At 48.2% G+C, this 24,642-nt stretch overlaps 1 protein-coding gene across 1 annotated transcript in view; it reads left to right on the plus strand.

Annotated features, from left to right (window-relative positions):
* TTYH2 (tweety family member 2) overlaps nt 1-24,642 on the plus strand; it is a 384,443-nt gene that overhangs the window by 350,655 nt on the left and 9,146 nt on the right. Inside the window, exon 13 of the mRNA XM_086930996.1 lies at nt 14,265-14,343. Coding sequence (XP_086787122.1) covers nt 14,265-14,343 — 79 coding nt within the window. The remainder of the gene's footprint in view (nt 1-14,264; nt 14,344-24,642) is intronic.

Consider the following 24,642-nt stretch of genomic DNA (forward strand, 5'->3'; position numbering starts at 1 on the left):
CTACGGTTCCCTTATCTGTAACTAGGAAATAAAATGTTTCCGCGTGGAGATGCCGCTCGGATGGCCAAGTAAACAGAGCTTTGCAAACATCGGGCCAGTCACAATAGCGAGAGGCTGAAGTGTTGCTGGTGCTGCTGTCCAAGGGAGAGGTCATGGGTACCTCCATGTGGCCATCCGTGGCAGGACTTGGAAGCACGTGCGCATCTGACAGGAGAAGCTGCCGCCCATGACGCAATGCGCCACAAACAGGAGCCGTTCTGCAGTGCACGTCATGGTCGAGCCGGCCAGTCCTCCAGCTCCTGTGTATCAACCCTGCTCCTTAGCCCTGCGTCCGGGTATCCAGCCTTTGTCTCTGCCAATGACCAGAACATGTTCTTCGTTTGCTGCCCACTGTGTAGTTTAGCACAACAACAAGGCGATGGATGGAGTGAAGAACCAATGGCAGCCATGGTCTGTTGCTAAGGCCACATTCTAGCCCATCGTTTTTCGCCCAATGGGCAACTCTGGACAGTGGCCTGCCTCATGCAAATCAGTACTCCCCCTGCCCCTCCTGGGGATAGTACAAATCCCGAACTGCCTGGAGAGCCCAGTCCCCCGCCAGAAGGGAGCACAAGCCACCCCCGCTCGGTACAGCTGATTTGGGTCTCATCAGTGGCACAGAACCCCAGGCAGAGCTTCCGTAGTTAGGGAAGGCCATTGCTCTGCGGGTGGCATCACAGCCCTGTGCACAGAGGGAGCTGCAGCTTCCCAGATTTTTGCTCACTGAGCCTTTCCCCAGTAGCTCGTGCTCTCCTCATATTAGTCATTCCTCTTGCTGTTCTCTTGGCCATGTCACATTTCCCACCCAGTTCATTGCCATGTGCATTGTATAGACCTGTAGAATGCATGTATTGTGCCCCTGATGAAGCACAAAGCCCTCCGATTGACATTGGTGCGCTAAGCACCACTTTCCGCGTATGGGGTTGATATGGTTACAGTTAGGCGTATATGTGTGGTGATGAATGAGGTGCATACGTTTTAGAAATGTGCTCCAAATATGTGGGAAACTGGTAGCTGTGTTTAAAGCATGAGATGTTACAGAGAAGTGTGTGAATAGTTGCAGTCGCACATTCACATACCTACTTTGAAAAGGTAAATGAGTGGTAAGAGCCGTGTTTTCGACGTGTGCTGGAATTTGAGGTGGTTGTCAATATCCCCCAGTCTCCGACTCTGTGACCACAAATACTTCTCTTTGCCTTGTGACTCTGCATTTGTCTCCATTGAACCTTCTTTTCCATCTTCTAGACCAAAGTCCCCTCTTATGTGAATCGCACATCATTTTTTCCATATTGCACTATTGGTTCAATACCAACTGTAGGAGAGTGGGGTCTGCAATCCTATGGTCACCCCCGATTTTTGTTTTTTGCTTCACTGGTTTACGACTTTCCCTGGCTGTGGGCCTGCTAATCAGACCCACAGCCTAGCTGTTCTCTCTCTAAATTGACACACATGTACTTTAGGTGCATTTACCAATTGGTACTGGGCCACCTTATCAGTCCCTGTATAGCATACCATAGGTATCCAGGGCATAGGTGTACCCAGGGCCTACCAGGGGCTGCAGCATGTATTATACCACCCCTGGCTGGCCACCCAAGTCTGACACAACTGGCTGCACGACAGCTGGGGCAAGGTGGCGTAAACACCCTTTGCTTTAGATATAGTATTCCTATATCTAAACCTAAAATGGACGCATGTATTCCTATCAATCACTCCTATGGCAGGCCTTATCAATCCTGAAGGCAGAGTGCTTGGAATTATGTGAGATGGTGCTCTGGCATTAGCTGAGCCCGTTTGCAGCTTGCGGAACCAAGTCCTAATAGCTGTTCCATGATAACGCGTACCATATACTCTTAAGTGCATTATAATCCTCGCGGTTATTTGCCAACTTTGGTATCGCATTATCAAAACATGTCGAGTAAGGTGTCCTATGAATTGGAATACTAACCCCTCGCCAATTCTGGCGACGGGGTTAGCATTCCACCCTTCTAGAGGGACACGACATGTATGTAACTGTGAATCCCGGTTAAAGTTAACTCGAGCCTCAGCATCACAAAATGGATGCTGCCACCACAGACACAAGTCTGACTTCCTGCTGCTGGGAGTCCTTCCAGCGAGGAGAGCTCGGACAAAGGGTTTCCTGTCAGGGGCGGTGTTAGCACCATCCCAGACAGGGTTTTGTGTATCCCAGGTAGGCAGGGCTGAGAGGAAGGTGACTGCAAGTGGCACCCCGGTGCTCACTGTGCATATGCCGGCTCAAACCAGTTCCAGGGGCACCCCAGCCCCTGAGCTGGGGAGAGACCGGACAAAGGAGAGGGGTGTAACCACACCCCTCCTGGTCCCACCCATGGGCAGGACCTAGTCGCGTGGCAGCCCCTTTTCTTAGAATAAAGGTAGGAGCTGGCCCCCTTCCCAAATTAGATAATCTTGAATCTTGAACTACTTTCCACGAAAGGAACTCTTGACCTTCTCTGAAGACTCTCCCTTGTGGCTAAGGAGTAGCCTCCCTGCACCCGCAGGCACCACCTAAGCATCGCAATTTGCTGCACGTCCATCCTCCGGATCAAGACTGACCAGCTCGACGAGACCCGGATTCCCTGGCATCTCTGACATCTACCTGCATCATCAGCCCAGCTGAGATTTGTGGGTGTGACGAGACCTGAGGGACCGGCCATCTTCAAAACCTGCACGACGCTTAACCAGCACGACCGCCGAGGGACCCTCGAGTGAGTGCACTGGGGTTTGAGAAGCCCCAACCCAGAGCAGCTCCAGCACCGAAGTCCAGCCCCCCAGCATCCACGAGATCTGCGTGGGGCCCTTCTGCTCTTTGCTGCTTACCGCGTTGTCCGGTCACTTTCCCGTTGGCTAGTGGCCTTCCTGACGACGTACCACAACGTTTTCAACGCTGGTCTGGTTGCTCCAGACTGGCCCTTGCTCCCTTCCAAAAGAGGAGCACCCCGGACCCTCCTGGTCCCCTCCAGATGCCATCTTGACTCCACCGCGTGGGCTTGCCTTTGCCAAGGCTTGTTGCTCCAATCCTGGTTCCAGCATCGCCGACAGCAGACACCATCGTGGGACAGCTCGCACCTCCAGCCTGGTCGCGTGTGACTGCAGAGTCCAGCGTCGCCCACTCACCTGATCGCGGTGACTTCATCCGGTGCCAGCCTGGTGCCCACACAATCACTGGCTAGTGATTAAGAACTGAGTCCCCTCTGCTTTCAGGTCGTCTCCATCACCGATCCAGCCTTGGATCACACCGAACATCTTCACTGGTCGCCTGCCAGCAACTTCTTCATTCAGGCTCCATAGACTACAACGAGGATTCCCGACGTCTTTTGAACCCTATGCAGCCGCAGCCCCTGGGCTTGGTAACCCGAGCATTTCGGTGCTCCAACGCAGGTTCACTAGCCAAGTGTCCAGATTCTTTTTCGTTTTAAGTCTACCTAGTCGGATTCGTCCGGAAACAGTAACTTTAGAAATACTAGCCTCCATAGACTTAGTACCGCATCCCGCGTGAGAGTGCACACTCTGCACCCGATCTCCCTAGGCCTCCTGCTCCTAACCTTAGAGTTCAGTAGTGTAGTCCTAGCGATCCTGAAGCCTCTGGATCGAGTTACTCACCTGCTAGTATTTCACATTCCACTTTTAGAGTATATGGTTTTTCGTGCCCCTCGGGCATTTGTGTAAATTGTGCAACTTGAAGTATTTTCGTAAGAGTTTTGTATTGTGCTTAGCTCCCTGACTCATAAAGAGTTCAGGGTAGACTTGTTATTAATAAATATCCTTTATTTTTATAACAACTTGTGTGGTGTCCTTTCACTTGGCGTTCAAGGGGTATATGTGATGGTAAAACAGCTGGCTTAACACGCCCTCTAGAGTTTAGCCTGAAGACTGCTTTTGTCCATGCTACTAGGATAGCTGGTCTATAAGGTTGACTTTCAACCAATCATCAATAAGGGTCGTTTGGTATGATACACAGTGATCACTAGAATAGTGAGCACTATATATCAGGCCAACTTCTCACACCAACCATGTGACCTTTCTTTTTATGAGGTGCATATGGGTCCCACCTTCCAGCTGCCCTGTGATATCATTTGTGTGTTGAAAACCACTAGCCCTTGAGACATCCTATGGGTCACTTCCTTTTCCTCAGTATGAACTCTGGGTACTACAACACACTCCCTCATGGCTCAGATGGTTTAGCTGCCTAGCTCCCACCTCAGAGCTGTTCAGCCTGTTCTCAAGTCCTTTATGGACGCCCCTCAGACCTTCATTAGTGTCACTTAGGTTGACTGCATTATTTCCAGGTGCTTGAATTATAGATCTTTTCATTCGCTGGTTAAGTGTAACGTCTGCCTTTGTCATTACATAGAAAATAGATTTGTAGCCAAGATTTTAAGACAAAGTAGATAATCCCAGCTCATCCGCGTCTTCCTGAACGCTGTGTGATTTGAGTGGTTCCGCAGCTCTGGGGATAGTTCTTCTAGCCAGGTGAACTTTGCTAGTGATCGAAACTACTAGGGTTCTTGTTTTGGAGAACCACGTAGGCTGACCGTAATAATGCTTCGTAATGTCTCCAGAATGACAGGCTCGGTAAAAACTTATTGACCTAGGCATAATGCTTGTGCATCCTATGCTCTTGCACGGATAGTGAGTGTAAGGAATTCACAACCGGGTTGATGTTACCTATCCCCCGTCAATTCCAGTAGTATGTGGGCATCTGACTTCTGAGTAAGTTGTAGTCTTTTTTTGGGCATTAGATAAAATGCCACCAGGACTCGAAATTTTCAAGTACAAGAATTTCTCTACTATGAAGCACTCGAGCAATGTCCCAAAAACCTGGATTATTCTACCAACACAAAAATGCTTGTTCGTGTCCCTACAGGAGTTCAAGGCAAGTTGAAAGTATTATAAGCTAACTGGTAGTCTGTATTACATTTAGCAGGCTTGACCTGAACGGCTCTTGTTAGTATAAAGCATGATTGCATAAACTTTAAAACGACTGCCCATCTTCGGTAAACTCTGTGTATTATCTCGGTTTCCATTCCTGTACAGTGAGCCAGCACTATGATGAAGGTGAACACCATGGATACAAGCATTGGCATAGCCAATAGGTCTCGCCTTTGGGACCTTATAAGTGTTTAGTTATCCAGCACAATATCCTTGGTGCAACAACATCAAGTGTTGCATGGCGAAACACTTATAAGGTCCCAAAGGCGAGACCTATTGGCTATGCCAATGCTTGTTTTTTTAACAGGGGTGCCAGCTGCTGCAAAGTGCCTAAGGGCCTCACATTTCCCTTTTTACGCAGCTGCACACTGTGTCTTTCATTTTTAGTTTGCCTGGGTTTACACAGCGCTACATAGCTCCTTGCAGCTCCTTCACAGCGTTTTATCAAGATGGATATTCACTAAAAAACGAAGATTAAGGCGGAGTCCAGTTAAGTGTGAGGAGAGTCCCCACACAACATTTGTTATGCCATGCTACACTACTAAAAGCAGTATACATTTAAAACCGGGTGCGAAGTGCGATTTAAAATGCAATTGAAAGGGAATTAATGCTAACAATACTTCTCAAGGAAACATCATCACACAGCACACGCAGTGATTGAAAAAGCAATAAAATAACGATTTGTTGAATTTGAAGCCGTCCCTTCCAGTGGTCCACTGCACCCACCCCCCTTTGCTCGTCCTGTTCACTACCGCCATCGTTGCTTCCCTCCCGCCCCGTCATCCTATTTGAAACATTTTTTCTTATTTAGCCCTCCGTTTTTGACTTAAAGTACACTGCTCCCACCCCACACGCTTACCTTGGTTGCTTGCGCTGTGTTCCCCCACCACCTTCCTCCCATCGCTGTTATAGGAAAGAGAATTAAAAGTGTCAATAATTTAATGCTTTTCTTTCCGAGCATTTGTTGACCGGATGAGAGCAACGAACTTCTCCCTACTGTCATTCTAATAAAGAAAAATAGCACAAATCCATATCTCAAAACTCAGTACAAATTGATGTGACTGAAGTTACCCCCTCAGGCTGTGTTGGAAGGAGACCATGTTCCAGCTCCTTCTATTTGACGACGTACTGCCTTGTGGGAGTTAGTCTGTGTGCTTCCATTGGAACAATTGGACTGAGATGCCTTCTTCTAGTAAATTGTAACAGAAAATGCCACACGCGAAAGGTTCACAACTTCTGTTCTATACCTAATTTGACTTCGTGAAGAGGAATCTATCCACCTAATAATCTGGACCCTAGGCCTAGGATAACCAAGCATTTATGCTGGTATATAGATTCCCAGTAGTAAATCACGTTTCAAATGACTAAGTTTAGAGAGGTCCGGCACACGGTGTGCGGAGGAGCAGCCGAAGACACTTGGATGTGTAAGTAGTCTTCCTTCTGAACTTTTATTTTTGTGGCTTGGGCTCTGACAAGACGGGGAGGGAGATGAGTGTAGTTGTTGCAGAAGGAACCCGTACAAGTCACAATGGTTTGATTTTCTCCTTTACCAGCACTTCTTTATTTGTTAATTCGCAATGTGACATTTTTTTCCTGTTTGGCATTTCTTGCAGAGTTGAAAAAAACGGCACTTTTTTGGTGGTGGTACTTTTTGGAGTTTGGGTGTTTGAGTTATCACAAATGTGTTTGTTACTTTAAAAAAAAAAAGTTTTTTTCCTGTCTATGGTTGTAATGTGTTTGGATTCCCAACTTGTACATGGCTAACATTATCAGTGCATTTTAGGCCACAAGATGGCATGTAAAGGCATCATTAATGAACACTGCGCTTGCAAAGTAAAGAAAGTGAGTAAACGGTGTCATACAGAACAGTTTTTTTTAAGTGAGGCATTATTTTATTTTAAGACATCGCAGGAAGTGGAGCACAGCGTAACCTTTTGTAATAGATGTGCAGTTATTGGGCACTGTACCTAAGTTACATGAAATAGGAGACAGCCTTTATGGGTGGCTAAATAAATGATGCAAATGTTTATTACATTTTATCATCTTTGCCTGCAAGTTTTGGGTCCGTGAGTAAATTGGCTTAAATGGGTACGGCACTTGATGTAAGGCACATATCTGAGCAAAGGTGACATATGTGCCTTCCATCATGTCTAACATTCAAAGCTATTGTAATTATGCGCTCCTGTGCCTTCCGTGTTGCTTCTGGCCTTCGCCTTCCCTGTTGTTTCACCTGTGTTATGCTTCATTCTCCACCTGCACCCTTCGCTTTGCTTCTCTCCACATGAGTCCTCTGTGCTTTTACTTCCTGAAAAATTTTCTTTTGTGCTACATTCATTAATTTACCATTCCAGCTCATATGGGGAAATAAAAAAAAAACATTGCTAGACTTTTTGGCTTTACGAATGCTTGTTACTCTCTGCGAGTGAATACGGATTCGTTTTGAGAGCTGTTGCCAAGTTTTGAAAAGTAGTTTCAGTTTTATATTTTTTGGTTTTGACTCCTTGGGACCTTTATCCAGGCATCACTTAAGTAGATATTCCTCTTGAAATTGTAGAACAAACTTGCAGAGATAAACGGAGTTTGGTTGGTTTATAAAGCACTCCATACAAGGCAGGTTGGTTGGCATTCTCACCAGCCTACCTTGCGCGGAGTGCTTTAAGTTGGCCATTACATGGTGCAAAAAAAAAACCCGGCAAGCTACCTGTGTGACCAACTCAGCCTTTTATCTTCTGATGTCAATAAAACATATACGAATTAATAAAGCTTACACTTGCTATCGGTGCAAATAGTTAATTCAATTTGGTTTATCTGTTTTCTAAATAATATCTGTTATTATTTTAAGAAAATGTGCCCTGGTCAGTGGTGCAGCAAACAATTAAAGCTATAATTTTCTGGGGGTTGAATGGTGTACTGGGTAGTGTAAAAGAATGTGTATTTTATGTAAGTGGCTGGTGAGGTTGGTATGCATTTTGTGGATTTTCAGAATCTGGTGGCGTGTGTAGACAGCAGTCAAACTAATTAAGAAGCAGGACTGAAAATTGCTTCCAAAATGATAATTTATGTATTGGCATAGGGGTGTAGCAGAACATAGTCAAGTGAAGAGATGTTCATGAGACTTTTAGATAGCACCTTGCACAGTCACCTGCCCCTGAGGAAATTCAGTGGCTGGGGATAGCCTTGATGTGCGGAAGCGACATTAACACTGAGTTGTGTCTATTAAAAAATGCAACAGAGAACATGATTTGGTGTTGTCTGAAAAAACATAGCTCGAGATCATAGCATATAGGTTTGCTAAATGGACAGAGGAAAGCGGCCCAGGATGGAGCCTTGAAGGATCCACTCTTCTTGTGTGATACAGAATAAGTTGGAAGAAGGTCTTGGCTCTGATTCGTTTTTGGCAGTAAGGTACAAAGATTGGTCTGCAGCATTACTGAGGCCCAATCTTAACAAGAGAGTTCCACTGTCGACCATAACAATGTTGGATGAGATAAAGGAGAATGTAGGACAGATGATCCGCGGATCAATGTCCATAAATATTGTTTTGTGTATAATTTGCAGAATGTAAAGTTGTGGGTCCGATCTTGCTGCACTGATCAGTATATCACTTACAAGGAGACCAGCAGCCTGAACCCACAAAAAAAATTAACAAAGCAGTAAACATAGGTAATCGTTAAAACTACCATTTTTGAAGTCCTTTAAACTTGTCATTTTTTTTTTACATCTTCCTTTCCCCTTTTGATGGTTGTACTTGTTTAATGTAGAATTGTCGGTTCAAAGTGAATATTGGACAGAATGTTGCAACAGCTGGATACTGTATCTAAAAGAGACAAGTTGGTGATAACCTCCTTACCGTAGAATATCCCCAGGCGTCAGACTGGATCCGGAAAGTTTGTTCGTCAGCAGTACACCTGCGCATTGGAAGGTGTTGTCGTGCGGCTCCACGTCCGTCATAGGCACCAAGCTGAGGGCCCTCCCTTGCCGCTGCCGGCTCCGACCCCACCGCCGCAATGGGTTCCGTTCGTTTCGCCTCCACCCTTGCCTGGGTATCCGGACAATTTTGCTCCGGGTTGGGACCCTAATTGGGACATGGAGCCGATCGGCGCCGTTCCCGGTGGGCAATTTATATTCCCCTGTCCCTCCCCCTCCACCGCAGTCTGTGCCAATGGCCGTGGAGGAAGGGGAGGACTGGGAGGAGTCTGAGGACCCTCTTGCACGGCAGTGCAGATCGGAAAAGGAGTGGGCCGAAGAGTCTGAGGATGCAGGTGGCCTTGACCCCTCCTCTGACCCTGGTTTTCTTTCTCCTGCTGTGGCCATGGAGGACGGCGCCACATACACTGTGGCGCTCCGAAGAGCAGCTGAGGCCCTTGACCTGCCAACGGTGACCCTCAAAACTAACCTCATCACTGAAGTCCTTCAGCCAGCGGCAAGCCCTATGGAGCCCCTGCTGCTGTTCAATGAGGCGTTAACTGATGTGTTGATGGGCACCTGGTCTAGACCAGCCACGGGGTTCCTGTGGATGAGAGCGTAGCCAGGTGTCATTGCCCGGCCCCGGGTGACCCTGCCTTTTTAACAACCCACCCAACTCCAGAGAGCCTGGTCACCCAAGCTCCACTTCCCAAAGTCCATTCCCTACCGCCCCGCCGGATAAGGAAGTTTTCCTCTGACAGCTTAGGGCTGCAATCGGTGAACACTGCATGCCTCTTGGGCCACTACTTTCACGCTGTGCTGGACACGGTTGCGCAGATGCTGCCTCAGTGTCCGGAGGAAGTTTGGGCAATGCTTTCCCAAGCTGTTGCTGAGGAGAAAAATGCAGCAAAGTTTGCCATCCGATGTGGACTGGACACCGCAGACTCACTGGATAGGGCAATTTCCACGACAGTGGCCCTCCGTCGCCACACCTGGTTGCGGTCCACTGGGTTTTAAGGGGATGTTCAGAGTTTTCTTATGGACATGCCTTTTGATGGTACCTGCCTGTTTGGCGATAAGGCAGACCGTGACCTGGAGCATTTTAAGGACTCCCGGGCTACGGCCAAGTCCTTGGGTCTCTCCACTAAGCGCCCGGCCACGTCTTCTTTTTGTTCCTTTTGTGGCCACGGAAGGGCCTCACCGACACGTTCGTTCAGCCTGTGCAGAACCAACTTCAGCGTGGCAGTGGTCAGCGTGCGGGTCAGTCCGCCTCCGCTCTTGCAGCATCCGCCTCAAAGCCTTCCTCGTCCGAGCTTTGGGGTGCACCCCACGCCGGTGGGCAGCAGGATTGGCCCTCACCTCCCCCACTGGCGTTCTGTCACCTCTTACAGGTTGGTGCTGCAAATCGTCCAAAGGGGCTACTCCTTCCCCTTTGAGACTGCCCTTCCAGCCATCCCATCTCGGTTCCATCGCATGTCGGGGGAACACTTTGCGCTTCTCCAACAGGAAGTCGCGGCCTTCTTGGCAATGGGGGCCATCAAGCGCGTTCCTGGGCCAGAAGTAGGGCGTGGTTGTTATTCCCACTACTTTCTGGTCCCCAAGAAGGAGAAAGGGGGCCTGCGCCCCATCTTGGACCTCAGGAACGCCATCACTTCCTCCGGAAGGAGAAGTTCAAGATGTAGACTCTTGCTCAGGTCTTGGCTTCCCTCGACCCTGGAGACTGGATGGTAGCGTTGGACTTGCAGGACGCATATTTTCATATCCCCGTCCTGCCAGCCCACCACTGTTACCTGCGGTTCACGGTAGGCCAAGAGCACTTTCAGTTTTCCTTGCTCTCCTTTGGCCTCACCAGTGCCCCCTCTGGTGTTCACGAAATTGGTGGTGGTGGTCGCAGCTCATCTGCGCAAATCAGGGGTTCCAGTCTTACGCTATCTCGACGACCGGTTGTTGAAGGCGGGCTCGGCCCAGGCAGTTGTCTCCCACCTCTAGCTTACGGCCGACCTCCTGCATTTGCTGGGGTTCTCCATCAACATGCCGAAGTCACACCTGAGTCCCTCTCAAAAGCTCCCCTTCATCAGAGCTGTTCTAGATTCAACGCATTTTCGGGTTTATCCTCCTGAGCAGCGAGTCCAGGATATTCAGGCTTTGATTCTGATATTTCAGCCTCTATCCCGGGATTCAGTCAGGATGACCCTCCGGCTCCTGGGCCTCATGGCCTCCTGCATCCTGCTAGTGCAACATGCCAGATGGTATGTGCGGGCTCTGCAGTGGGGCCTGAAGTTCCAGTGGGCACAGCATCAGGGCAACCTGTCCGATCATGTCCAGATCTCGGAGGGCACTGCACGGCAATTGCAGTAGTGGCTCACGAATCGTGATTGGGACAATGGCATATCCCTCTCCCTTACCCCAACCGCAGCACACAGTGGTGACGGTCCCTCGTGGGATGGGGCGGCCACACTGGAGAGGCAGAGATCAGAGGCCTCTGGTTTCTGGCGGAGTCCCGGCTCCATATCAATCTTTTGGAGCTTCGGGCGATCCGACTTGCACTGAAGGCATTCCTTCCCTCTGTCCGGGGAAATATAGTGCAGGTGTTCACGGACAACACCACCACCATGTGGTATTGCAACAAACAGGGAGGGGTGGGGTCATGGACCCTATGTCAGGAGGCTCTGCGCCTCTGGACATGGCTGGAACATCAAGGCATTACCTTGATGGTTCAACACCTGGCAGGTTCTCTGAATGCCACGGCGGACGAACTCAGCCGCCGGTGCATGATGGATCACAAATGGCGTCTGAACTCTGACGTGGTGCAAGGTCTCTTTCTGCAGAGTGGAGAGCCTTGGTTAGACTATTCGCCACCCAAGAGAACGCGCAATGTCATCAGTTCTGCGCATTGGAATTTCCAAGGCGGCACTCGCTCGGCGACGCTTTTCGTCGCGAGTGGAGCTGCGGTCTGTTGTACGCCTTTCTGCCAATACCACTTCTGCCCAGAGTGCTGAAGTAGATTCAGTGCGAATCCTTGTGGCTCCAGATTGGGCATGAAGATACTGGTATACTGAGCTTCTCAGCATGGCGATCAATTCCCCCGATCCGACTGCCTCTTCGGGAGGATCTGTCGCAGCAGCAGGGGACAGTCCTCCACCGAACCTGTCCAGCCTCCACCTCCATGCGTGGAAATTGAGCTGCAACAGTTGACAGCTTTTGGTCTTCCTTCCGAAGTCTGTGATGTCATTCTGGCTGCCAGGTGTCCGTCCACTCAGACGGTATACGCCTGCAGGTGGAACAAATTTCTGGCATGGTGCACAGCAAAGGCACCCCCTTTCTGTCCCTCTTTCTGAGGTCCTTCTGTTCCTTCTCTCTTTGGCCCAGAAGGGCTCTGCTCTGGGCACTATCAAAGGTTATCTTTTGGCCATCTCTGCCTTTCTACGGCTTCCAGATCAGCCTTCTCTTTTTAAGTCCCCAGTTGTTATTCAGTTCCTCAAAGGCATTACACAAACGTTTCTTCCCGTGCCTTTCATAATGCCTAAATGGGACTTGAATCTTGTTTTGACTTATCTGATGTGCGCTCCCTTTGAGCCCCTTTATAACTGTCCCTTACGTCTGCTCACCCTAAAGACGGCTTTCCTCGTAGCTATCACCTCTGCCAGAAGAGCCAGTGAACTCCAGGCTCTTTCTTCTAAACCTCCTTTTCTTTCTGTTCATCCGGACAAGGTGGTTTTGAGGACTCGTCCTTCTTTCTTTCCAAAGGTTGTCACGCCCTTCCACATCGGGCAGACCATCACTTTGCACCACCTTCTTTCCGCCTCATTCAAAAGCAGAAGTGCGCCTCCGCCGTCTCGACCCAAAACGTGCACTCTCGTTCTACCTGAAGCGCACACAATCGTTCCGGGTGGATGACCAACTTTTTGTTGGCTACGTGGATGCCCAAAAATGTTGGGCAGTGCACAAACGAACCATCTCCCGGTGGGTCGTTCTGTGCATCAATGCATGTTACTCGTTACCAAAGAAGTGGCCTCTTGTGGGGCTGGGTGCCCATTCTACCAGGGCAATGGCAGCCACTACTGCCTTGGGACGCGGCGTTCCCTTGAAGGACATTTGCCAGGCAGCTACGTGGGCCTCGCTGCACGCATTTACCAAGCATTATTGCCTTATCAGTCAAGTCTGGAGAGACGGCTTCTTTGGCCGTTCTGTTCTCTGTGACTTTCTGGTGTAATTATGTTCGCAGACCCACCACCGGGGTTGGAATTGCTGGGGTATCTATTCTAAGGTAAGGAATCTATCACTAACGTGTCTCTTTTGGATGCACAAGTTACTACTTGTGTAACGATATATCTGTAAGAGACATTAGTTAGTGATAGATTCCTTACCGCCCCACCCATCCTCCTCATTCTGCAAATTGATTTCTAGGGTTAAGGTCATTCCTTTCAAGGCCCTAGTTACATTGCATCAGTGGTCAATTTCATGCATGACTGCGTTCCTGGCGCGGAAAGTCGTGTACAGAACTGACGTCAGTGCACATGGGTGGTGCCTAAGTAGTCTTCGTTATGTCATCCCAGTGCCTACGATGCCAGCGACGGACGCGGAGCCGCACAACGCCACCTTCTGACGCGCAGGGATACTACTGATGAAAAATCTTTCCGGATCCAGTCTGACGCCTGGGGATATTCTGGGTTAAGGAATCTATCACTAACTAATGTCTCTTACAGATCTATTGTTACACAAGTAATAAATCGTGCTTCTCACTCAAGGGAGCTCAGTCTAGCAGAATCTAAAGGATCATATCTTTACCAAAGGCGAAGGATTGCTAGTGGGTGCTGTAGACGATGGTGGATGTGTAGCCCATCTAGATTTGAAACCTTATCAAACAATTTTCTTTTACCCATACAAAATTCTTAAAAGTTCATCCACTGGTTTTCAGTTTTGTATACATCTGCCATTAATTTGGGGTAAAAGCTTCCGTTATGAAGAGTATTTCCCAAATTGATTATCAAACTGTGACTTTCAGTAGTGGATTTAAATGGGGAAGTTGTTTTGTCATCCATGAAACATTTAGCTTTCTTAGCACAAGTGAAAATCATTTACAGCTTTACAGTGCATCAGAAATCACTTCTGGCTTTGATTCATTAGTAGCATCAAAGGCAGGTCAGATGGTAATTGTGCCTACTATGCCACGCCTTCCCTTGAATGTTGGATAATCAGAACACTTTATTTTTATGAAATGTTATAGCTAAGAAATTCAGACTTTACCAGGGTCAATAAACGGTATTCTTCTACCCATGACAAATCTGTTTCTACATGGTTGAACCGTTATTTTTTTTCAGACATTTTGTCGATCAAAAACTAAGCCCTTGTTATTCTCTGTGTCTTTGTAGGAACCAGGCAGTATTGTTTGGAGGAAACCCTCGCTATGAAAATGTTCCTCTGATCGGAAGAGGATCCCCACCCCCTACGGTACGCTGGGCCTCTGAGGCCAAGTCTGTTCTATAGGACTTGCTCTGTTTTGTTCTAAACCTAAATTCACATTTTTGTATACATTTTCACTTCTCTGTGAGGAAGCCACGCCTACTTCTGGAAACCGATAATAATATTTTTGCTACCAGTGTACAAAACAGAATATGCATAATATGTGAGTCACATCCAGTGTGGCCAAATTAAAATGGGTGCCATCACTGTGTCTTGTTTTTTATTGGCCAATCCGAAATTTGCTTTCAAACACCAGAACAGTTATTCGCAGTTTGTCGAGTTGCGAAATTCTTTGCAAAAGAGCTACAATCCCATTAGAGCAAGTAACAAATATGCAGGACAGTTCTGAACCGCTAATGCCTCACCACATGTAAAGGTGGTGCAAAAATCAGTTTTGCACTTATTTAGATGGTGCACGACGTTGATGAATCCTCCCACCAAAATGTGAATTTTGACTTTGGCTGGTAATGAGCCATTATTCAGTAAAGATTGTACATTAACCAGAGGATAATATTAAGGGTGGGGGGAAGCTTTGAATCACCTCTATATTAAATATTTTTAATGAATCAAATGTGTTAAAAACTGCATTATTCTGTCTCCAGGGCAACCGTATTTTCACTTTGGAATGCCCCCATTAATTATTTTTCTACAATTCTAAGTGATTTTTTAAAAACTCTGTTTTAGAGTTCCATCGCTTCCATTCGTAGCTTTGAAAAGAATTTGCATATTAAAATATCTTCTGGTGCACATTGAATTCCATTTTGAACACTCTCCTATAAATTTCCATACTGTAATGGTACCCTAGTAACCCCACGGCCCTCCTATTTTTATATAATTACTATCCAAGCCTACAAAACATTTAAAATACTTCAAACTGAACTTTAAAATGAACATAGTGCTTTATAGACAGACATGGAAAAAGAATCAAAAACAGTAAAATAGATCGACCTCTACATTGTAGACACAGAAATTATTTCCAAGTGAACTCCGATGCTTGAATTGACATTTTCCAAAACTGAAAAACGAAACAAAATCTGATTTTCCAGCCTTATGGATTTAAACTTTTGTGATACTTGCTGTTTACATTTTAACTTTTGTTTTATTTTGCATCTGCCTTTTTGGAGCTAAGTTCCATAAAATAAGTAAGTTTTGTTTGTTTCTTTCTGTTGTACATTGCGTCATCATCCTGCCCAAATTTCGTACTGCAGCCTCATGTTACGCGTCCATTTTCATTTGTGTTGCTACATGAAGATCAGTTTTCCTGTCAAACCCTGTCTGTCGAAAAATTAATACTTGGATCGCAATATTTTAATTCAGATTGCAGAAAAAATGAGGGCATTTGGTGAACTGCGATCATCAAGTAGAGCAGAAGGGAAAGTGAATAAAATTAGTTAAGAATGGTCCTATAGGCCCATCTTATTATCTGCTTGTCCCCAGCATCAAAAAGCTCAAGAACAAATATAGGCCCTAAATAATATCAAAATTACATTGTTGTCAGCTTGTGTATGAATATAATTTGCTGAATTCGGATAGCCTCCCTTAAATATTGGTTAATTCATAAATCTTTCTACTTCGAAATGTAGCTTCCTCTTTCCACTCATCACTCATTAAACGCGGTTTGGTTCATATCTGACCATGATCAAGAAAAATAATTGTATTACATAGGCTTCTTCATCCAATCATCCTGCCCAACGATACGATAATTTGCGAGAAAGTACTATGCATAATCCATGTATTATTCAGTAAAAATATAATTTATATGTCATTTCATTCCATTTGAACTTTCTAACCACTGCTTGTTAAACCCAAACTCACAATGGACATTTTCTTGTTTCTTAAATTTAGTTTTCTCAGTTGCTCTTCCGAAACGATGTTTGTTGAAACTGCTTTTCAGCTCTTTGAAGCAGACACAACTGCATGGGTGCTTTTGAAATAACATAACTAATTTTCCTCTTTCTCGTCAGTTTTGTTCCCCATTATAAATTACAAATTGCTTATTCTGCCACTTACTTACTCCAATAGATAAATGGTTGCATTAAAGGATGGCCTTATTTTCTTCTTTACCTATCTACGCCCACTTCTCAATGGAGTGAACTACCCTTTTCAGTTTAAAGCCGTGGTACTCATAGTACGGACTGCCAGCCGCCAGTGGCCCGGCAGGCCTTCATTGGCAGCCGACGGTCCTTGCCATGCAGTTTTTATGTTTCCAGTGAGGCCAGCATTAAACACAAGATGACCGCAGGAGCATACCTAGTGAATACCTATTAAATATGTATTCACTACGTATGCTCCTCAGCCATCTTTTGTGTTTACTGCCGACCTCTGTGACGTCACACACGACAGTCGGAAAGCATCCTAAAAGGCCCTTAAAGTCAACTGTAAGCGCGTTAACAGCTGACTTTTAAAGGGCCTTTTGGGAAGCTTCCTGTTTCGTGTTGCCGACTAAGTCCTTTTCTCCCGCAGCAGCTTCATCTTCGAGTCACTTTCCCTGAACATTAGCTGTAAGCGCATTCAGAATTCGGACCATTGCGGACAGAGACAGAGACAGACAGAGACAGCTAGAGACAGGGATAGCTAGAGACGGTGCCCTCAGTTTAGCTGGATGGTCTGAGAAAGAGCCAGTCGCATGTTACTCCATTGCTCCTTTTGAAGCAGAGGTCAACTGATAACTTGGTGTCAGCTTCTGGCCAGCCAGTCTCCGTTGCCAGAAATATTACTTTTCCTCCAGCGTCTGAAACATGTTAAGTGTGCTAAATGCTTTCATTACCACTGCCCCAACATTGTCCCCTTAAATCACCGCTGCTGCCTTTGCCATTCCACTTCAAGGTGCATAGTCATCTCCCACACAGCTGTTCTGGTTTGTGGTTGTATAGAGATTTGGGACAACATATGGCATATGTCACATGTCACATGTCATAGTCACATGTCTAGAAAGATTTGACTATTAATTTTGTCTGGCCTAACTATGAATGTACTCCTGAATGCATAATTGTCACATCACTTTCATTTTCCTCCTCTGATGTTCCTCCCTTTGTCATGTGATTGTTGCTGTGTTTGTGCTGGTCTGTCAAGGGATGCTCAGAGGTTGGCTTAGTAGCAGTTAAATGAACGGCTGTTTTTATAGTCCAGGTACATGAGTTGCAATTCAGCTCTTCTCTACCAGGGATTCCCTGCCATGTATGCATGGTGCACACAGAGAGCACATATGTGCCATGTTAATGGCGGAAGTGAATGCACAGAGGCCACAGTATAAAGTTAGAAAATATCCCGATGCAAACCAACCAACCACCAGTGTCTTATTGCTTGACTTCTGCAGCATACACTGACAGGCATGTACGTGTCTAAGGGCACAAAACTGCATACATTCACATACAGATATGCTAACCTCCAAGCAGTTGTACCTCAAACATGCAAATACATCAATGGGCTCCTGTCTAACTTTAGAATGCGCATGGCAAGCGTATTCAACAAATTTACGAATGATCATATAGTCCTAACTAGCTAGGAACAATTTTAAGGTTTGGGTTTGGTACTTTATTCTACTCTGCCAATGAAAATTGAAATGAGCGGACCAATATGCTCAAGAAAGTCATGGTGCACAAAGGGAAACCGTGTGTGGGAAAAATTCAAATATGGAAATACAGAAAGTCACTATAACAATTTGGATGTGTGTCTAGTATAAGCCTAAAAACTTGAGACACCTCACTCAGCCTATGTGGGATCAGCATGCTTTGTTATACTGATGGTCACAGACATCAACATCTTCCTCTGGACCATGGAACCCTTATAAGATTGCAACCTTTTGTTGGATTAGTCACACTCCATGGAATATGCAAATTATATTCGGTCTTGAGGGGTTGTCTTATCCCTGCAAAGTTAGTCCTTGACATGGGGACTCATCGAAACTTATTTTTAAAGTATTAAAGGACCTGATGGCGAAGAGAGCAACTGCAGTGGAAATATGCTCGGACTCACATTGTGAGGGTTTGGCCCCTTTCTTCCATGAAAAAGTGCAAGCCATCTATCGCACTTTTCCAACGGGTTCCCTGATGCTAGAGCAGGTTGGTCGCACCTTAGGTGAGGGGGAATGTCTTTCTATCTTACCCCCCTTATCCTTGGAGGTGTTTGACTCTCTCAGTGCCAAAATCAAGTCTGGATCTCCGGCAGACCCACTGAAACCGGCCCAACTCAAGACCCTGGCACCGGTTTGCCGCACCCCGGTGCTGTTCTTGATCAACCTGACCCTCTCTTCTGGAGTGGTTCCCGTGAGATGGAAGCAGGCAGTAGTCACGCCAATTCTGAAGAAGGCGACCCTTGACCCCCTTAAACCTGAAAGCTACCGCCCTATCTCCCTTCTCCCTTGGGCCACGAAAATAGCGGAGGCCCATGTGAATGCCACTCTTACAGACCATCTTGGTAGGCTTAACATTCTCGACCCTACCCAGAACGGGTTCCGTGCGGGTCACAGCACGGAGACGGCCCTTCTCTCGATGGTCGAGCATCTGCGTTCCGTGCTGGATTCCGGTCGGACGGCGGCACTATTGTTATTAGATCTCAGTGCCGCCTTCGACACGGTCTCGCACGGGATTCTGATTCGGCGTCTCGAGGAGGTGGGCGTTTCTGGCTCCGCCTTGCACTGGTTTCGATCCTTCCTTACGGATAGGTCATTCCAGGTGGCGATCCCGCCCGGTAAGTCGTCATCCTACCCGCTAGACCAGGGAGTCCCACAGGGGTCATCACTGAGTCCCACCCTTTTCAATCTGTATGTGAGACCGTTGTCTGCGGTCGTCAAGCGGTGGGGCCTGACCATGGTCTCTTACGCAGATGACACGCAGCTGGCGGTCACACTGAGTGGGGACTCAGACCTGGAGGCTCCCAGGTTCTCTGATGCTCTGCGGGAAGTAGCTAACTGGATGAACTCCAACTGTCTCCAGTTAAACACCAAGAAGACGGAGATTATGGTGGTTGGTGTAGGAGAGTAGGGTCTGCAATCCTATGATCACCCAGATTTTTTGCTTTTGTTTCACTGGTTTACGACTTTCTCTGGCTGTGGGCCTGCCAATCAGACCCACAGCCTGGCTGTTCTCTTTCTAAATTACGATATGTACCCTAGGTGCATTTACCAATTGGTACTGGGCCCCCTTATCAGACCCCGTAACGCAGGGCATAGGCGTACCCAGGGCCGTCAGGGGCTGCAGCATGTATTATGCCACCCCTGGCTGGCCTCCTAAATTTGACACAACTGGCTGCATGACAGGTGGGGCAAAGTCGTGTAATCACCCTTTGCTTTAGGTATAGTAGCTCTATATCTAACCATACAATGGACACCCGAGTTCCTATCAGTCACTCCTATGGCAGGCCTTGACAATCCTGAAGGCAGAGTGCGTGGACTCGTGTGAACTAGGTTCTCGCCCGAGCCGAGCCCGGTTGCAGCTTGCGGAATCAAGACCCAATGGCTGTTCCATGATAACGCGTACCACATCGGTAACTTCGGTGTCGCGTTATCAAGGCATGTCGAGTAAGGTGTCATACGAATCGGGATGCTGCCCCCTCACCAATTCTGGCGACGAGGTTAGCATTCCGCCCTTCTAGAGGGACACGACATGTACGTAACTGTGAACCCCGGTTAAAGTTAACTAAAGCCTCAGCTCCACAAAATGGATGCTGCCACCACAGACACGAGTCTGACCTCCTGCTGCTGGGAGTCCTTCCAGCGAGGAGAGCTTGGACAAAGGGTTTCCTGGCGAGGGCGGTGTTCGCACCGTCCCAGACAGGGTTTGTGTATTCTGGGTAGGTAGGGCTTTTGCGAGAAGGTGACTGCGGAGTGGCACCCCGGTGCTCACTACGCATCTGCCGGTCAGAACCAGTTCCAGGGGCGCCAGCCCTGGCCTGGGGAAAGTCCGACAGGGGAGAGGGGTGTAACTACCCCCCTTCCTGGTCCCACCCTTAGGGCAGGACCTAGTCATGTACCCACCCCTTTCTTTAGAATAAAGGCCGGAGCGGGGACCCTTCAAAATTAGATCATCTTTGAATCAAGAACTACTTTCTACGAAAGGACACTCAAGACTCTTCTCAAGATTTCTCCCTTGTGACTAAGGAGTAGTCACCCTGCATCAGCGGGCACCATCTAAGAACTCTGCGGTTTGCTGTAAGTCCTTCCTCAAGGAATCCGACGGCCCAGCTCGACGAGAACCGGCTTCCCTGGCACCTCTGACCTCTACCTACGTCATCATCTCAGCTGTGATCTGTGGGTGCGACGAGACCTCGAGGGACCGGCCATCATCAGAACCTGCACGCTCTTAACCAGCACGACCATCGAAGCAATTCTCTGGTGAGTGCTCTGGGGTCCGAGAAGCCCCGACCCTGAGCCGCTCCAGCACCGAAGTGCAGTCTCCCAGCATCTCCACGATCTGCGTGGGGCCCTTCTGCTCGCTGCTCAGCACGTTGTCTGGTCACTAGCCGCTGGCTTGTGCCCTTCTGTGACAACATCCGACAATCAACACTGCTAGTCTGGTTGCTCCAGACTGGCCCTTGCTTCCATCTTTGCGAGAAGCACCCCGGGCCCTCCTGGTCCACTCAAGACGCCATCTTAGGCCCACCACGTGGCCCTGAGGTCTGCCAAGGCTTGTGGCCCCATCCTGGGCCCAGCGACGCCGACAGCATCATCCTTCGTGGGACAGCTCGCACCTCCACCGTGGTCGCCGACAACGCCTCCTGGTCCGTGAGACTGCAGAGCCTAGCGTCGCCCACTCACCTAGTCGAGGTGACGGCCAACCGGTGCCTTCCTGGTACCCTCTGACTACTGGCTAGTAGTACGAACTTGGTCCCCTCTGCTTTCAGGTATCATCAATCTCTGATCCAGGCTTGGATCCCTACGAACTATTCATCACTGGTCGCCGGCCAGCAACTCCTTTTCTTCCGGCTCCTGGCTCGTCAGCGAAGACCCCGACGCCTGTAAGACTTGTGCAGCCGCAGCCCTCGTGGCTAGGTAACTCGGCATTTCGGTGCCTGCATAGCCTCTTTACTCTAGGGTCCCGAGTCCCTCGCTTCCGACTTGCCTTATCGGGTCCGCCCGAGACCTTAAACTTTCCGTGTCCTCGGACACTTGTTTTAATTGTGCACTTGAAGTATTTTCCTAAGAGATTTGGTTTGTGCTTAGTACCCTGTCCTCATAAAGAGTACAGGGCTGTTGTGATTCTTAATAAATATACTGTTTATTTTCATAACACTTGTGTGGTGTCCTTTCACTGGGTGTTCAAGGGGTACATGTGTGGTAAACAGCTGGCTTAACGCGCCCTCTCGAGTCTTTAGCCTTAGACTGCTCGTATCCACGCTACTAGGATAGCTGGTCTATAGGTTGACTTACAACCAAACACCATAAGGGTCGTTGGAACGATACATAGCGGTCGCTAGAATAGCGAACGTTGCATATCGGGCCAACTTCTCACATTGGTGAGCAGCGGTTGGGATTTGAGCTTGCTGTTGTTTTACCACACGTATCCTAAGAATATCTTGTTGAAAGATCACACAAGTACTGTTAGTACATATAACTAAAGCTTAGAATACTCTGAATTCTACTGAACCAGCTGTTGCAGCTCCTCAAGGCTTAGCACACCTTGGCTGCAACTCTTAGCAAGGGAACAGTAGGTAAACACATAGTGTAGGTAGGTGCATCACTTACACCACACTAGAAACAGTATGTCGGACAAAGGAGGAAACTCTGAGTCTCCCCTTGTGTCAGTTGACCCTCCACAGGTCATCCCTTCAAGATATACTGTGCTGAGCTTCAAGGAGTTAAGACAGGTGTGTCACTCCCGGAAGATCAAGCAGGGGTCTAACCCCACCACGTCCTTTCTGATTGGTCTCTTGGAGACTTATGATGCCAGAAAAGCTGAGACCCGTCTTAGCTCTTCTAATCCAGAAGGAGACATGCCTCCCCTCGAGGGAACCAGAGACGATCCCGACCTCATCCACCTCGCAACTGAGAACGAAGATGTGGAGGATGATGAGGATGAGGATCCCTCTGGGGATGAGGCAGATAAGGGACAGGTAGAAGTCGTTAGACTAAGCAGGTCCAACTTAAGCAAACATGATAGTGGTACTGGGGGACCCCCGGCGCTACTGTCAGGTCCGCTTAACATTGGGAATGGACGAGCCCGATCTCTGTCGAGAGACTCTGGCAGATCCCTTCAAACCAATGGCTCTCGCAACTCTTCTCAAAGAGGCATGACGTCCCCTCAGAGGAGAGTGTACGAAGCTAAGGAAAGGGCAGCTAATCTGAGGATTGAAAGGGAAGAACTTGCCCTGGCCAAAGAAAGGCTTGCCTTTGCTAGAGAGCAACAGTTAAGTGGGGCAGCCCCCACTGGTGGCAGCAATGTACCTAGCAATAGGGAAAAGAGTTTCGATACGAAACACCTTGGTAAGATAGTGCCCCCCTTTAAACAAGGGGACGACATCCACAAATGGATAACTGCTTTGGAGAGGGCCTGCACGGTGCAGGGTGTTCCCCAGAGTCAGTGGGCAGCCATCTTGTGGCTCTCCTTTGAAGGAAAAGGAAGAGACAGGCTCCTCACCACAAGGGTGGAGGACGCTAACGATTACCAAGTCTTGAAAAATACACTCGTTGAAGGGTTCGGCCTAACCACTGAGCAGTACAGGGTGCTGTTCAGGGATACCCAGAAAACGCAGTCTCAAGATTGGTCTGACTTTGTCGATTGTGCCACTAAGGCTTTTGAGGGCTGGTTGCTGGGCAGTAAGGTTACTGATTACAAAGGATTGTATAATTTGATGATGAGAGAACAAATTTTAAACAATTGTCAGAACCAGTTGTTGCATCAGCATCTTGTTGACTCGGATCTGACCTCTCCCCAAGAATTGGGAAAGAAGGCAGACAGATGGGTTCGTACAAGAGTTAAACAGAACCAGGGCCAGAATCAAGGTGGTCAGAAGAAAGCAGACCAGAAGGGTAAAGATTCTAAGGGGGAACAAAATGACCAGAAGTCTTCGACAGGTCCCCAACAACCCAAAGAGGGTGGGGGTCAGGCTCCCCAAAAGAAGAAAGAAGGCCAATCCAAAAGATGGTGCCAGTACTGCAAAAGTAAATCTCACTGGCTTAGTGAGTGCACCAAGAAAGGAGGAGGGCAGGCTCCTGCCACTGCAGCCCCTAAGGCACCTGTGCCCCCTAGTACAGCCAGCAGTGGTAGTGCACCTCCCAAGGGTTTAGTAGGGTTAACCCTGGGTTCTGAGGGGCGTGACAACTTAGTTGGCACACTCACTCAGGCTGTCCTTGTCAGTACAGGGGACGTGGACGTGTCCCCTGACGTAAGCCCCAATACTTTGGGCAAATACCGACAGACGCCTTTCATAAATGGAAAGATGGCTCAGGCCTATAGGGACACTTGTGCCAGCGTCACCATGGTGACGCCTAACTTTGTGGACCCTGGACAGATCATGCCAGGTACAGAATTCCTGGTGACCAATGCAAGCAATGTCACTACCAATCACAGTATGGCAATTGTAGCGTTCTCCTGGGGAGGGGTAACTGGCCAAAAGAAGGTTGTAGTTAGTCCAGACCTCCCAGTGGATTGTTTGTTGGGCAATGATTTGGAGTCATCACAATGGTCAGAAGTGGAGCACCGGACTCACATGGAAATGTTAGGCTTGCCAGCACATGTGTTCGCTGTGACCAGGTCACAGGTCAGGAAATGCCCCACTGAACAGGTGCTGGATCCTGGAACAACGGACCAGACACCTCCCAAGAAAAAGAGCAGTAGGGTTAAGGCTGCGCCTTCCCCCTTGCCCCAGGTCGTGGATCAAGTCTCCGAGGAGGCTGACCTACAGGAATTGAGGGAAACTGAGCCTAGGGAGTTCGAACTTGATCAAGTTGAATTCTTGGGTTCAGGGGGACCCTCAAGGGAAGACCTGGGGAAGGACCAGTTAGACTGCCCTTCTCTTGAACCCCTCAGACAGCAGGCTGCTGCTGAGGCTGCTGGGAACGCCACAGGTACCCACAAGGTATACTGGGAAGATGGACTCCTGTACACTGAGTCAAGAGACCCCAAGCCTGGCATGACCAGGAGGCTGGTTGTACCCTTGTCTCAGCGTGGTTTCCTACTTACCTTGGCCCACGAGATTCCCTTAGCAGGTCACTTAGGCCAGACGAAAACGTGGGACAGGCTTGTCTCACACTTTCACTGGCCTCATATGAACGAAGATACCAAGGAGTTTTGCCGCTCCTGTGTCACTTGCCAAGCCAGTGGTAAGTCAGGTGGCACGACAAAGGCCCCC

The sequence above is a fragment of the Lissotriton vulgaris genome, chromosome 7 (assembly GCF_964263255.1).
Source record: "Lissotriton vulgaris chromosome 7, aLisVul1.2, whole genome shotgun sequence".
Classification (NCBI taxonomy): domain Eukaryota; kingdom Metazoa; phylum Chordata; class Amphibia; order Caudata; family Salamandridae; genus Lissotriton; species Lissotriton vulgaris.